Source organism: Pogoniulus pusillus, chromosome 3, assembly GCF_015220805.1.
Source record: "Pogoniulus pusillus isolate bPogPus1 chromosome 3, bPogPus1.pri, whole genome shotgun sequence".
In the NCBI taxonomy this organism is placed as follows: Eukaryota; Metazoa; Chordata; class Aves; order Piciformes; family Lybiidae; genus Pogoniulus; species Pogoniulus pusillus.
The window spans coordinates 41,668,886-41,682,348 of NC_087266.1; the positions used below are offsets into that span (position 1 = coordinate 41,668,886).

At 38.7% G+C, this 13,463-nt stretch overlaps 1 protein-coding gene across 6 annotated transcripts in view; it reads left to right on the plus strand.

The window, feature by feature from the left end:
* DIAPH3 (diaphanous related formin 3) overlaps positions 1-13,463 on the plus strand; it is a 264,878-nt gene that overhangs the window by 127,407 nt on the left and 124,008 nt on the right. For all 6 annotated transcript variants that reach the window (XM_064174349.1, XM_064174365.1, XM_064174358.1 and 3 more), the window contains 2 exons: positions 2,180-2,419; positions 7,053-7,182. In XM_064174349.1, coding sequence (XP_064030419.1) covers positions 2,180-2,419; positions 7,053-7,182 — 370 coding nt within the window. The remainder of the gene's footprint in view (positions 1-2,179; positions 2,420-7,052; positions 7,183-13,463) is intronic.

The window sequence follows — 13,463 nt, forward strand, 5'->3', positions numbered from 1 at the left end:
AGCTTTAAAATCTGAAACCTTTGTTGACAATAGGTTGTCTGTCAGGTGCAGAGGTATTCAGGCTGTAATTCGAAGAGAAAAGGGTGCCCTTTTATGTTACCTCTCCTATTACCAAGACTCAACACCCTTTAATGTACTTAAGGCTTTAGCTTGTGAAGAATTTTTGTCAATGGTCCAACAAGAGTACTGCATTGGTAACTTGAGAGATGTAAGAATTTAATTTGTTGAATGCATTGACTGTTCTTTGATTTAAAGAAGCAGTGGAATTTGGAGTTGTCTTCTTGGAATGTAGTAAGTTGTCATGGGTTGAGACTTATGGCTTTAAGAAAACCATAGAGTTCCTTAAGGTCCTCCAGAAAGAGATAAGTAGAGAGAGGAGTCGACAGGAAATTGCAGTATTTTTGTAGTTCATTCCCTTAATTCTTTTCTGTTACTCAATTTAAGCTGGCAGCAAAGCCAGTTCTGTGCTCTTTCTCCCCTCTCTCCTCCTGGGGCGGCATGCTCTCTTGTCTGGTGACACAGAGGACTACCTCAAGCCTGTTTGGCCTGACTAAATTTTTTTCCCCTGCACAATCTTGGCCATTTTAGGCCTAAGGTCAGGGAGCAATGATGGGGGGGAGGGGATATGTGTGTGGGTTGGGCCTGGCCAGCCTGATCTAGCCTAACGATGCGGAGTAGAAAGAGCATTGGCGCTTACAGGAAAGCCCAGGGGCCGGAAGAAAGGAGTACTGGGGTTTTGGTTTTGCTCTGGTTGGAGCGAGGTTTGGAGAAGGTTTTGGTTTGGTGAGATTCTGTGTTAAACCTAGACTTCGGATTTTTGTGGATTTCATGTGGTTTTGCACTGCTTTGCATTGTAGTTTGTAGTTATTAATAGCATCTTCCACTTGATTTTCCAAGGAAATTAGATATTTCTGTCCAATCCAGTCTTATGTGGAGTCTTCCATTACTTGAAGACTAACTTTAGAGCCTGTCTTCCTGCACTATTGAAGTCCTACTTAAATTCTATTTAGAATCATAGAATCAACCAGGTTGGAAGAGACCTCCAAGACCATCCAGTCCAACCTAGCACCCAGCCCTAGCCAGTCAACTAGACCATGGCACTAAGTGCCTCATCCAGGCTTTTCTTGAACACCTCCAAGGACGGTGCCTCCATCACCTCCCTGGGCAGCCCATTCCAATGCCAATCACTCTCTCTGCCAACAACTTCCTCATAACATCCAGTCTAGACCTCCCCTGGCACAACTTGAGACTGTGTCCCCTTGTTCTGTTGCTGGTTTTCTGGGAGAAGAGGCCACCCCCCACCTGGCTACAACCTCCCTTCAGGTAGTTGTAGACAGCAATAAGGTCACTCCTGAGCCTCCTCTTCTCCAGGCTGAACACCCCCAGCTCCGTCAGCCTCTCCTCATAGGGTTTGTGTTCCAGGCCCCTCACCAGCTTTGTTGCCCTTCTCTGGACACGTTCCAGCACCTCAGAATCTCTGTTGAATTGAGGGGCAAAGTGTATCTGGTGAGTACCCTGAGGTATGTGAGAAGATGGAATTACCTGACCAGTAAACCATAGAAAAAGCCAAGTCTTTTGCATTTGAACTGCAGAAGCTGCTGTTATCCTGGGAGATTTCTGGTTTACCTAATTAAATGTGTGAGGTTAGCATACAGAAGTGTAGTGGGGTATGAATAGTGCTATATATTGATGTATGCTGTATTAAATGTTCTGTAGCTAATATTTTCCTGCAAGTTTGTAGTAAGCTCTTACTGAAACCAGCTTTTAAATATTTGTACCGTAAAATGAGATTTGTCTTGTTTTGGTGTGTCCCAAGTTCAACGAAATGTGTGAACTACTCTTATTACTTAGCAGCTACTGGATCATAAACTTGGATTAGTTATGTAGTGTTTGGTATATGAGTTGACAGATGTGATATATGATGACACTTTATCTTTTATTGGTTGCACATACTACTTATTGGGAAAAGATGGGAGCAGTCTGTATGAACTGCAAGATGGGATTTCCGTTGCTTACCCAAATGTCTCTCATTCATTTGTTCATTTGCTATCAGTTATAGCAGATATATTGCTTCTTCAAGCCTGTCACACCAATAAATCATTTCAGATTGTATGCATTTGTACAGTGCCAAAGTGTACCATGAATTTTAAAGGAAAACTCTTATGTTCTTTTCAATCAGATGAGCAACGTGAAGAGACTGCGGCCACGGCTCAGTGCTATTCTTTTTAAGCTTCAGTTTGAAGAGCAGGTGAACAACATCAGACCTGACATCATGGCTGTCAGTGCTGCCTGTGAAGAGATAAAGAAGAGTAAAAGCTTTAGCAAGCTGCTGGAACTAGTGTTGTTAATGGGAAACTACATGAATGCAGGCTCTCGGAATGCACAGACCTTTGGATACAATCTCAGCTCCCTATGTAAAGTGAGTTTGGAAATGTCCACGATGAGTATTACATTCACTTTTTCATTTGGTTTTGTTATGTTTTTGAAATTTGTTGTTAAGATACTTCTCCTGCAGTTAATGTTATTATTTTCCCCAAAATTCTTGGCTCTAGTTAGCTGTTTGAGCAATATAACTGATTTTTTTGTAACATTTTCTTGAAACTGGCTTGCATTTAAACTTTTAGAAGACTCCATTTTGAGGGAATAATACAAAAAAACCCCAAATCAAACTAAATAAGCTAATGGAAGGGCCACATCTCTATGATCATAGTAGTGCTATAGTCTCATGTGTGCAAACACTTCTAAGACTGTCACATTTTAATCTTCTTGGATATGGTTGTTTTCTTTTTTCACATAATTTTTCTCATCACCTGATTGTTTTTTATTGTTGCTTAGTTTAATCAGTTTCTGGTTTCTTCTAGTTTTCCTTATGTTTTCCCACTCTCAATTTTTGCATGAGGTCTATACCAGAAGACATCTATACTTCCCAGAGCATTATTTTATGATTAGTTCTAATCCTAATTATCTTCCCCTTACTTACTGTTGTTATTTTTTGCCTGTGTCCTCTGGGAGATCACTGCAGAGTACACATGTGTGTTGTAATCCCTATGAGAAAGGGCATATTTGGAAGTTTGTACTTTTTGTCTTCTTTTGGCTTCTTTTTACTCAAGAGAAAATGCAGTATGTTAACTTCTGCCTTCTTTAAAATAGTCACCCTTACCCTGCCATGTTTCAGAAGAATTCTTTCGCTGTGATTCCTAAGTGTTGAATGTGACACCTATAGCTTAAATATTCTGAGTGAATAATCTCTATACCTTCCCTTGTCTTGAGTAAATGTTTAAGCATGCATTAGACACCTCAACAGATACAGCATAGTTACATCATTAAATTAAAAGTACAATTTGTTAAGAAACGTTTAGAAGAAAGGTAGTGAAAGGTCTCTCTTCAATTGAGTGCATTTATTTCTTAGGTATGATTTTACAAGAATCTGTTCTAGGTCTAGTTGTATTCTCTGTATTTTAATGCACAAGGCAACAAAATAAAAAGAAACATGAAAACAGTATGAAAAAAGAAAAATGAAAACAGTATGAAGGTAGTTATTACAGGTATTTTTGCAGGACAGGGTCAAAATTAAAAACAAATCTTCAAACATACTTTCAAATCTAGAAGATTAAAATTTTGAAGGCTACCATGAAGGAAATGAAACTGAAATGTGCAGATAAAGTAAGGACTGAATTCCAGAAAGCAAGCCTTAAATGCTGGCTAACTCTACAGTGCTCTGGATTTAAATGCATTTGATAATCTAGGATCTTGTAGTTCCTTAGATTTGCACACTTAGAGGTCATTTAGCTTTACAAGAGGTAACCAACATTCTGTGGGAAAGGTAAAAAGCCTCTCTTAATAGACCATCTATGTACTACTTACTTGGTGCAGATAAGGTTTTAGGTGAAATTTTGTCTGAATTACTGTGATGCTTCTGAACTGAGAAAAAAAACATTTTGTGTATCTAGCTTAGGAAAGAAAGGAGAAGAACATGAGGGGAACATAGCAGGGTCTTTTTGTTAATAATTTGTGGTGAAGGCATTTGAATGTTTGTTTTCTCTGTAACTAAGGTAGGAGTTGGAGTTGTTGGGCTTGTTTGGAACAAAAGAGGCTTACTTAATAGTTAATAAAGCTTTCTAATTGCAATTATAGTTAAGTACTTGATAGACAAGAAGACTATGGAAAGTCTTAGAAATGCAGGTGTACTAATCATCATGATGCCAGATTAAGGGCCAAAATAAGTAACATTTTTAATAGAGTGTGTAGTTAACTAGTTGGGAAATGTGTGCATGTTTCTAAGAATCATTCAGATGGGAAGGGATGTGAGTAAGATACCCAGTCTAATCTTCTGCTCAAGAGAAATACTGTAGGTGAAGTAGATGCAAAGCTGCAAGGACCTAAAAAAGGTAATTTGCTCCCTGTTATCAAAATACATAGTACAGTGTAACGTTGGTATTGTATCATGTTAAGGGTTAGACTTGATGATCTGTGAGGTCTCTTCCAACCCTGATGATACTGTGATACTGTGAAGATTAGAAGTGGTGATGCTGGCTTACTCCTTTCACAACTCTATTAAATTTGCATAAATATATAAATAAATTTTGTTTGCATAAGAAACGTGCAAGTGAAAAACCAAAATCCCATTGCCAAAGGTCTCATATCTATTTGATTTAGCATTGCTTCATGCTAGTGTATAGATGCCATGGTGCCTAAAAACTTTTCTAGATGAAAGATAGTACAGCCTCGATTTTTGTGTGCTAGATGATCTTTAAAGGTTGCTTCCAAGTCAAGTCACACTATGACTGGCAAAGAAATGCCAACTGTTACCAATTCTGCCGGGAGGTGGAGCGGCTATGGCCACTTTAGAGATCATCTGTAACATTTCAGATTTCTGCTGCTAGACCTAATCCCAGGACAAGTTCAACCTACAGTTCTTTGGAAGGTTGGCATATTTTCAGAGAGAACCACTAGGAGTTTGCATTTATTATCCTGTGTGTATCGGGGTACCAGACACCAATTCCTAATGTACCGCGTCCAATTGTGGCCTCATTTAGGAAGTCCGTGAGTGCCAAGCCTTCACTGCATATGACATTGTGTCTTACACAGACCGATCACTTTGTCTGGAAATACAGAGGTAAAACTGTCTATGTGTAATTTTGGGCATTTTTCTTAACTATGTGTAATGTCTTGGTTAATGATTCGTCTGCTCTGTTCTGAGAATAATTAACTGGTTCAACTACTGAGAATATTAGTATTAAAACAGGAAAAAGTCCCACCCAAACCAATCTTCCTTCAAGGCCCAGAACTAACTAGAAAGCTGTAAATTGCAGGCTGCACAGTTGCCTGCACAGCAGTTTTCAGGAGAGGTTCAACTCGAGAAACTTGCAGTGGCATCAGTCCTTCCAAGATCCCCGGGTTCTGTACTATTTGAAGAAGATACAGTTTATCTGTTCTTCTTCACTGGTGCCCAAATATGCATGGGGAGCTCTATGGACTGTCTGCTTTGCAGAAGATGGTTCCATATCTTGCCTTCTCCCTGCATCATGTAGAATTGAACTGTGATAGCTCTTCAGCGGCAGAGAGCATGTGTGCATATTCTCAGAAGAGAGATATGATATTGGTATGCCCATACTCAGTTGTTTATGAAATACTGATACATTAAAATTCTATGCATGTTCATAACAATGTTTTACTTTTCAAACTAACTTTTCTTCACTACATGTGTTTTCAAGCAGTGTCATCCCATAATAATTTTGGGTGATACTTCAATTATGGACATTTCTCACTGAGACTCCTAGTACAGTAGGAATAATTTAATATTATAGCACTTCATATAATAATGAATGTGGAGTATTATTTCTTAATTTTGAGATATATATATATTCCATTTTCTGTTTCCCCTCACCAGATAGAACAATATACTTTGTTATTAAGATATTATTATTTTGATCTTTGAAAATCATTGCTAACTTTTTACAGTAGAGTGTGAAATATCAACCTCAGTGATAAGCATGATCCAATATTCTCCTTTTTGCTTTACACATCATATCAAAAAACCTCAAGCAATATAGTCTAATTTGTTTTTTAAGTCAGGTCAATAAAATGCCCTTTAAATGATCTCTGAGGAGAAGCATAAAAAGCATGGAAAAAAAATCTCTTCATAAGAAATTTGCAGTCATAGGAAAACTGCAGTAATATATATTTTTTTAATAAATAAATGTGTATGATTTAAATTGATCTCACTCTCAGTACCTTATTCAGAAGTAATCTCCATATGGCTCTGTGTCTGCTTTTCAGCCCTCTTTGGAAAGGAAGGTAGCTTTTCCTTTCTGCCCTGTTCCTCTAGTTACTCTTACTGCATTGCTGATAACATGATTTTTTTCATGCTAATCAAACTAAAGAACAATCTTGAATCTGAAACAAATTAACATGAGTTTTCTACTTGTTTAGTGCTGGCTGTAATACTGCACTGGTGCATTTCCCCCCGATTTTCAAGTGTCTAAGTCTGTGTGCAGTTGTGGCAGCCCTATAGTGTGTGTGTGTGTACTCTATATGTGTCTGTCTACATGGGTACCTTTCCTGTTAAATTGTTTTATGCAGAAAGCTTTTAAATAGTGAAGAAACACATGAGATGTCATTTACTGTTCCCAAAACTCAGATGATTTAAAAGGCTAGCTCAAATAGGACACTACAGCAGAAACATATAACTTCATGTTTATAAATGTGTAAAGGGTGAGTGCCAGGAGGATGGATCCAGGCTCTTCTCAGTGATGCCTGATGACAGGACAAGGGGCAATTTAAATTGCATTTTAAAAAGAGAAGTGTGCACTACTCTTGAGTACAGAACTCAGATGCTGCATATAACTTAAAAAAAATTCATGTGATCTTTCTAGGGGGTTTAGCAAGGAGGAAAACGAAACTGCTACTTAGAGTTCTTTAAAAGAGCTATGCCATTTCACCAGTTTGTTCTTGCATTTCTTAGGTTCACAATTAGTAATACATATTAAATATCAAAATAACCAGGAGGTATCTCATTCTCGGTGTTTTAACATCTCTTTTTTTCTCTTTAGCTGAAGGACACAAAGTCAACAGATCAGAAAACAACATTGCTCCATTTTCTTGTAGAAGTGTGTGAAGAAAGATATCCAGAGGTCCTGAATTTTGTTGAGGATTTTCAGCATTTAGATAAAGCAAGTAAAGGTTTGTATAACTAACTTTAAGTTTGAATGGAATGAATTTCAGTGTCTTTTATATGAGATGATGCTTATTTAGTGACTATTTTAAAAACATTTGTTAATAGTCTGTATTTCAGATCAGTGATTTCAGCTGCTGTATGTGATCTTGAAGATATTTATTGTTCAGTCCACTAACATTTGCTACAGGACTTCCTCATTACATTCCTGCTAACATATCTTCTCTGATCATTGTCCAAAACAGATTTCTTCTAAAAGTTCTATCAACAGACCTTAAACTATTTCCAGTTTTCAGTCTGTTATTTGGTAAGGATAGTACAATCAGTCACTGTCTTTTTAATTCAGTGTGATGATTTGGGTGTTCCCCTCCCCCCCACACTTTAGAAATCACCCAGACTAGACTCAGTCAGCTCTGGGAATATAAATGAAGCTGTTTATTTACAGCTTGGCACAATATACAAGCAGATATTTACAGTATATACAGTTATATACAGATATATACAAGGTAAAAAAGTAATACAGAAACACAACTCCCCTCCCAAAAACCTGAGTCCCCAGGAGGGGCTCTCAACCACCCCTACACCTTTCCCCTGCCCCTTTCAACCTTACCCCAGTCCTAAAGAAGAACAGAGGTTCAGCCAAGAGGTTAAGAAGCAAAGGTGAGTGGCAGGTGAGGTTAGGGAGCTGCAGCTCAGTCAGAAGCCCAAATCAGAGTGTGAGACAAAATGGTGAGAGTGTTATCTAATGTTTTCGTTTCTTCTTCAGCAAGACTCTGAGGGGAGTAGACATCACCATTGTTTTCCTTTCACAGCCTATGATCTAGTTCTTCTCACCAAAACATTCTAGCTTGCTTCAGGCTAGACCATGGCACCAAGTGCCACGTCCAACCTTGCCTTGAACTGCCCCAGGGACGGCGACTCGACCACCTCCCCAGGCAGCCCATTCCAGTGTCCAATGACTCTCTCAGTGAAGAACTTTCTCCTCACCTCTAGCCTTGAGCTCTGTGGTAAAGGGTTGGACTTGATGATCTGTGAGGTCTCTTCCAACCTTGGTGATACTGTGAAATTAGCACATTCAGAAATGCAGGAAGGCTACCATACAGTCAGTTAGGGTTATTTTATTTATACTTTTTCTCTGAACATGAATCAGAACAATTTTGTCTTTCCTGCATGTATGTTTTTATCAGCAGTAGCATTAGAAGTCTGGAATAATAAATTTCTCATTTTCACTGCTTCATCATGCAGCATATAGCATTGTACATCTTGATGTAAGCAGCAAGGGCTTTTTCCAGTTAATTTCTTAATTAATAGTGCCTTCTTCATAGTTTATCACAGCTTAAGTAATTTAAACTGACTGAGCATGGAGTTAGAAATTGATGCCACCTCGGTACTGTCCTGTTTTTTACAGGAAAAGAAGATTGGATGGGCTGTCTCAGTAATTTTTTGTTTAGTTGATGTCAGCTTGGAGAATATCAGTATTTATCTACACTGCTTTGTACAGGGTTACTTTCATACCTCAGTCAGTTTCCTTGCCACAGACTACAGCTTTGCAAAACCCACTCCTAAACTTGAGATAGTGGTCACTCATATACAGTTGCACAGCTCACATTCTGTTGTCATGGTTCTTAAAGTCTCCAATTTTAGTTGATGCATTGTAAACACTTGGAAGTTCAAGTATTTTTAAACAGCTGTCAAATGCTGCAAGGTCTTCATCTCACTCTTTGTACTTTTGTAGTAGGAGTTTTTGCTGCATACAAATTTAGTAGTCTGCATTTTTTCAGTGTCTGTTTGCCACTGATTTTCATATTTGTTTTTCATTACTAGGAAGTTATTCACAGAATTGTCAGGATTGGAAGGGACCTCAAAGATCATCCAGTTCCAACCCTCCTGCCCTGGGCAGAGGCATCTCACACTAGATCAGGTTGCCCAGAGTCCCATCCAGCCTGGCCTTAAAAACCTCCAGGAATGGGCTTTCCACAACCTCCCTGGGCAACCTATTCCAGTGTCTCACCACCCTCATGGTGAAGAACTTCTACCTAACATGGAATCTGAATCTACCCACTTCTAGTTTTGCTCCATTTCCCCTATTCCTATCACTACCCTAAAAAACCCCTCACCAACTTCATTGTAAGCCCCCTTCAGATACTGGAAGGCCCCAATAAGGTCTTCTTAGAGCCTTCTCCTCTCCAGTCTGAAAAGCCCCAACTCTCAGTCTGTCTTCACACGCTCCAGCACATCCATATCTTTCTTGTAATAGAGTCCCCAGAACACAGTACTTAAGTTGGGATCTCAGCAGAGTAGAGTAGAAGAGGAGAATCACCTCAACCTGTTGGCCACCCTTCTCTTGGTGCAGTTGAATTTTGTTTATCTACCAGAAAAACTAAGATCTGTTATCGACAGTGTAGTCAGTCATCTTATATGCTGCTGATTGTCTTCTGGAAAGCTTCTGAATTATGAAGCATGATTCAAAGAGCAAACAGTAAAATTATCAATGATTCCAAACTTTCTGTTCTTTTTTAGCTACCTGCTATTGAATAGATGAATCTTTGATCTCACTCAGTAGGATGAAAATCAATGATCATGTTTTCAAGTTTATATATTGAATTTACTTCAGCGTGTGATGAGATGCATTTTGCATTTCAGTTTTACTGTATGAAAAAGACAAAGGCTTAAGATGTTGTTAACAGATCAATATGTCAAAGCATTTGTTTATATGTATTTTTCCTACCTGCAAAGCCCTGGTTTATTTTGAAAGATTCCTTCTGTACTGGCTGGATGTTAGGAAGAAGTTCTTCACAGAGAGAGTGATTGGCATTGGAATGGGCTGCCCAGGGAGCTGGTGGAGGCACTGTCCCTGGGGGTGTTCAAACAAAGCCTGGCTGAGGCACTTAGTGCCATGGTCTAGTTGATTGGCTAGGGCTGGGTGCTAGGTTGGACTGGATGATCTTGGAGGTCTCTTCCAACCTGGTTGATTCTATGATTCTGTGAATTTTGGAAAATCCAACATGTCCCAAAGATTGCAGCTTGTGGATTTGGGTTTTTTTTTAACCTTTTAGTACTTTTTTAGGATTGTGTATTTATGAAGTAAGTTGACTTTCTGTGCAGATGAAATTTTTAACAAAATGGATAGTATTGCTTTGCCTTACAAAAAAGTCAGGTCAACGATATCAATAAGTCTGTGGTTGTGATCAGCCATAGCCAAGATGCTGAACTTACCTGGTCTCATGTAGCTTAATGATATGCTGATAATGGCTTATAGATTGACCAAGAATAGTTTACATTGGGATTTTTGCTGTGAGCTGGGAAACACAGCAGGTTATCACAAGGCATCTTTGTGGTTTCTAGGGAGTGTAATAGAGAGGAAGTCATTAAAAGTCTTGCTGATCAGCTAGTAAATACACTTCATCATGAAGAAATACTGGTTGCGTAGAATGGAATTTGGGTATCAATGTCTTAGAGCATTGTCTGCATTCCAAGATACTGTACTAAGTGCTTAACAGGAATAATCTGTCCTGAACTGTATTTATGTCAGGCAGTTCAGACTTGAAGTAAATTGGGAAAAACACTGGGTCCAAAGGTTACATCTAAGGCTTACAAGATGCAGGCACTGCAGAAGGAAAGAAAGCAGTGTAGGTTCTTCCCATCATTTAAGAGGAAGGTTCTGTTTACATACATTCTGTTTTGTAGGTCAAAGTTGTTGGTCAGGGACATAACATCATTCTTTGCTGGTTTTGTATCATAGTAATGTTCAGCACTGTGCTAGTTTGAAGCTAGCTGGAATGTTTTGGTGAGAAGAACTAGATTGCAGGCTGTGGAAGGAAAATAATGGTGATGTCTACTTCAGTCATAGGCTTGCTGAGAGTTATAAGAATCCAAACATAGATAACTCACTCCACTTCTCCTGCTGGGGAGCTCTGAGCTGCATCTCTCTCTCTAACCTCACCCTCCATTTCTCTGACTAATCCACTTTGCTTCCTAACCCCCTGGCCGAGCCTCCATTCTTCCTTGGGGCTGGAGTAAGGTTGAGAGAGGTAGGGGGAAGGTGAAGGGGCAGTTGAGAGCCCCTCCTGGGGCCTCAGGTTTCTGGGAGGAGAGTTGTGTTTCTGTATTACCTTTTACTTTGTGTATTTCTGTATATACTGTAAATATCTGCTTGTATATTGTGCTAAGCTGTAAATATTAAGCTTCATTCAATTTCCAGAGGCGGCTGAGTCTAGTCTGGGTGATGTCCAAAGTGTGAGGGTGCGAGGAACACCCAAACCATCACAGGCATTCTTCCTTAATTTCATTTAATGTTGTCTAGTAATTGTTATACAGTAAGTTGTTAACATAGCTTGCAAGACTTGAAGAGCAGTGACAAGGTCTGTTGTGAAGCTTGCATGCATTTTGTAGATGACAAAACATTCACAGTATGTAAATTAATTATGGCAATTGTAATTTACTTCAGAGTATTTGATTTTTTAAAATTTTGTGCTAAGGTTTTAATTTCTGCCTTTGTAATACTAGAACTAGGCTTAATTCACTCTTACAGTACATGAATTAAAGATACCTTTTTGCTTTGAAGTATAACAAATCCTGGTTTTTAAGTGTTCTTAGATCAGCAGGAGGAGCTTTCATTGCTGCTAATGAGCTTACTGATATGACAGTTCCTGAAGATTCATATAATTAAAGCTGTCTCTTCTTTTAAAAATAATGAGTTTTCTGCTTTACTATTAGTATTCCAGACAAGAAATATTTTGGTAATTTAGTGCACTTTCCTAATTTATTATTTTATGATGTTCTAAAGATTTATGTTGCATTTATCCATGCTGCTGCTTTCATTTGACTCTAACTTACACAGACCTTATGGGTAACTGTGTAGAGAGTCTTTCTTTCATACTGCTTTAACAGTATAAAAATGCAGGGTTTCCTTGATCTAAAAGTCGTTAACTCTTTGTCACTCTACAAGTAACTTAGCAATTTTATCATTTTTGAAGCCTCAATCATTTTTTTTCATAGATAAGTAATGTCACCTTTTTTAAAAGCTAGGAACCAAACTGTAAATGTGAAGTTTAATGCATATTCATTAAAAAAACCCACAGAACAGCCCCAACTACAATATCTCAAACCATTAAGACATCATGGGAGCACAATATTATTACTTTATTAGCCTGGAGAAGAGGAGGCTCAGGGGTGACCACATTGCTGTCTACAGCTACCTGAAGGGAGGCTGTAGCCAGGTGGGGATTGGTTTCTTTTCCCTGGCAACCAGCAACGGAACAAGGGGACACAGTCTCAAGTTGTGCCAGGGGAGGTCTAGGCTGGATGTTAGGAGGAAGTTCTTCACAGGGAGAATGATTTGCCCTTGGAATGGGCTGCCCAGGGAGGTGGTGGAGTCACCGTCCTTGGAGGTGTTCAAGAAAAGCCTGGCTGAGGCACTTGGTGCCATGGTCTAGTTGATTGGACAGGGCTTGGTGATGAGTTGGAATAGATGATCTTGGAGGTCTCTTCCAACCTGGTTGTTTCTATGGTTCTATGATATATATGCTATAAGAAAACTATAATTCATCAGGGGTTTGTTTCTGTTACAGAACTTATAAAAGTCTATAGCAAATTTCTTAGTAGTACTGAATAACATGCTTTGTGCTATGGAAATCATGTAATGTTTTAGCAATTTATGATTCCATATTATAGGATACTAAGCAATAGAGGAGGTTATAAAATAAATATCTGGTAATGAAATTCAGTATTTACATTGGAAGACTATTTCAAGCTCTAATTTGTGTGAAAGACATTCTTATACAAGACTGAAAAGCATGTTATTTTGCAGATCCTGTGTTTTGAAAGTATTTGAAGATAACTTGATTTTTAATCTTGAAAATTGTAGGCATAGACATATATATGCAAAGTGGATATTTATTTTCTAGAAATGTACCTTTCAAGAGGAGAACATGTGCTACTCTAGCATTTTACATGCCATACCAGGGGCATTTAATATTTTCAATGGAAAATGTGTGGTATTGTGGTTTGAGTACACCTTTAAATATTTCTACAGTTTTATGGGAATTTAAGTTTTGCCCTCCTGGTCTATGCCTGTAATGGATCAACAGCTCTCGATTTACTGGGATACTGCTGGGGTTTGAACAGGATTGAGCAGGATTGAGCAGAACTGAATACTCTGAGAAAATAAGCAGAGTAGGCAGGATAAGACTTAGGTCATTCTGATAAGGAGGCACAGCTGCAGAAAAGTGGACTTGGGAGGCTAGCAGAGAAGCTGAGAAAGTTCTGAGCTGTGCGAGGAGGGCAGGCT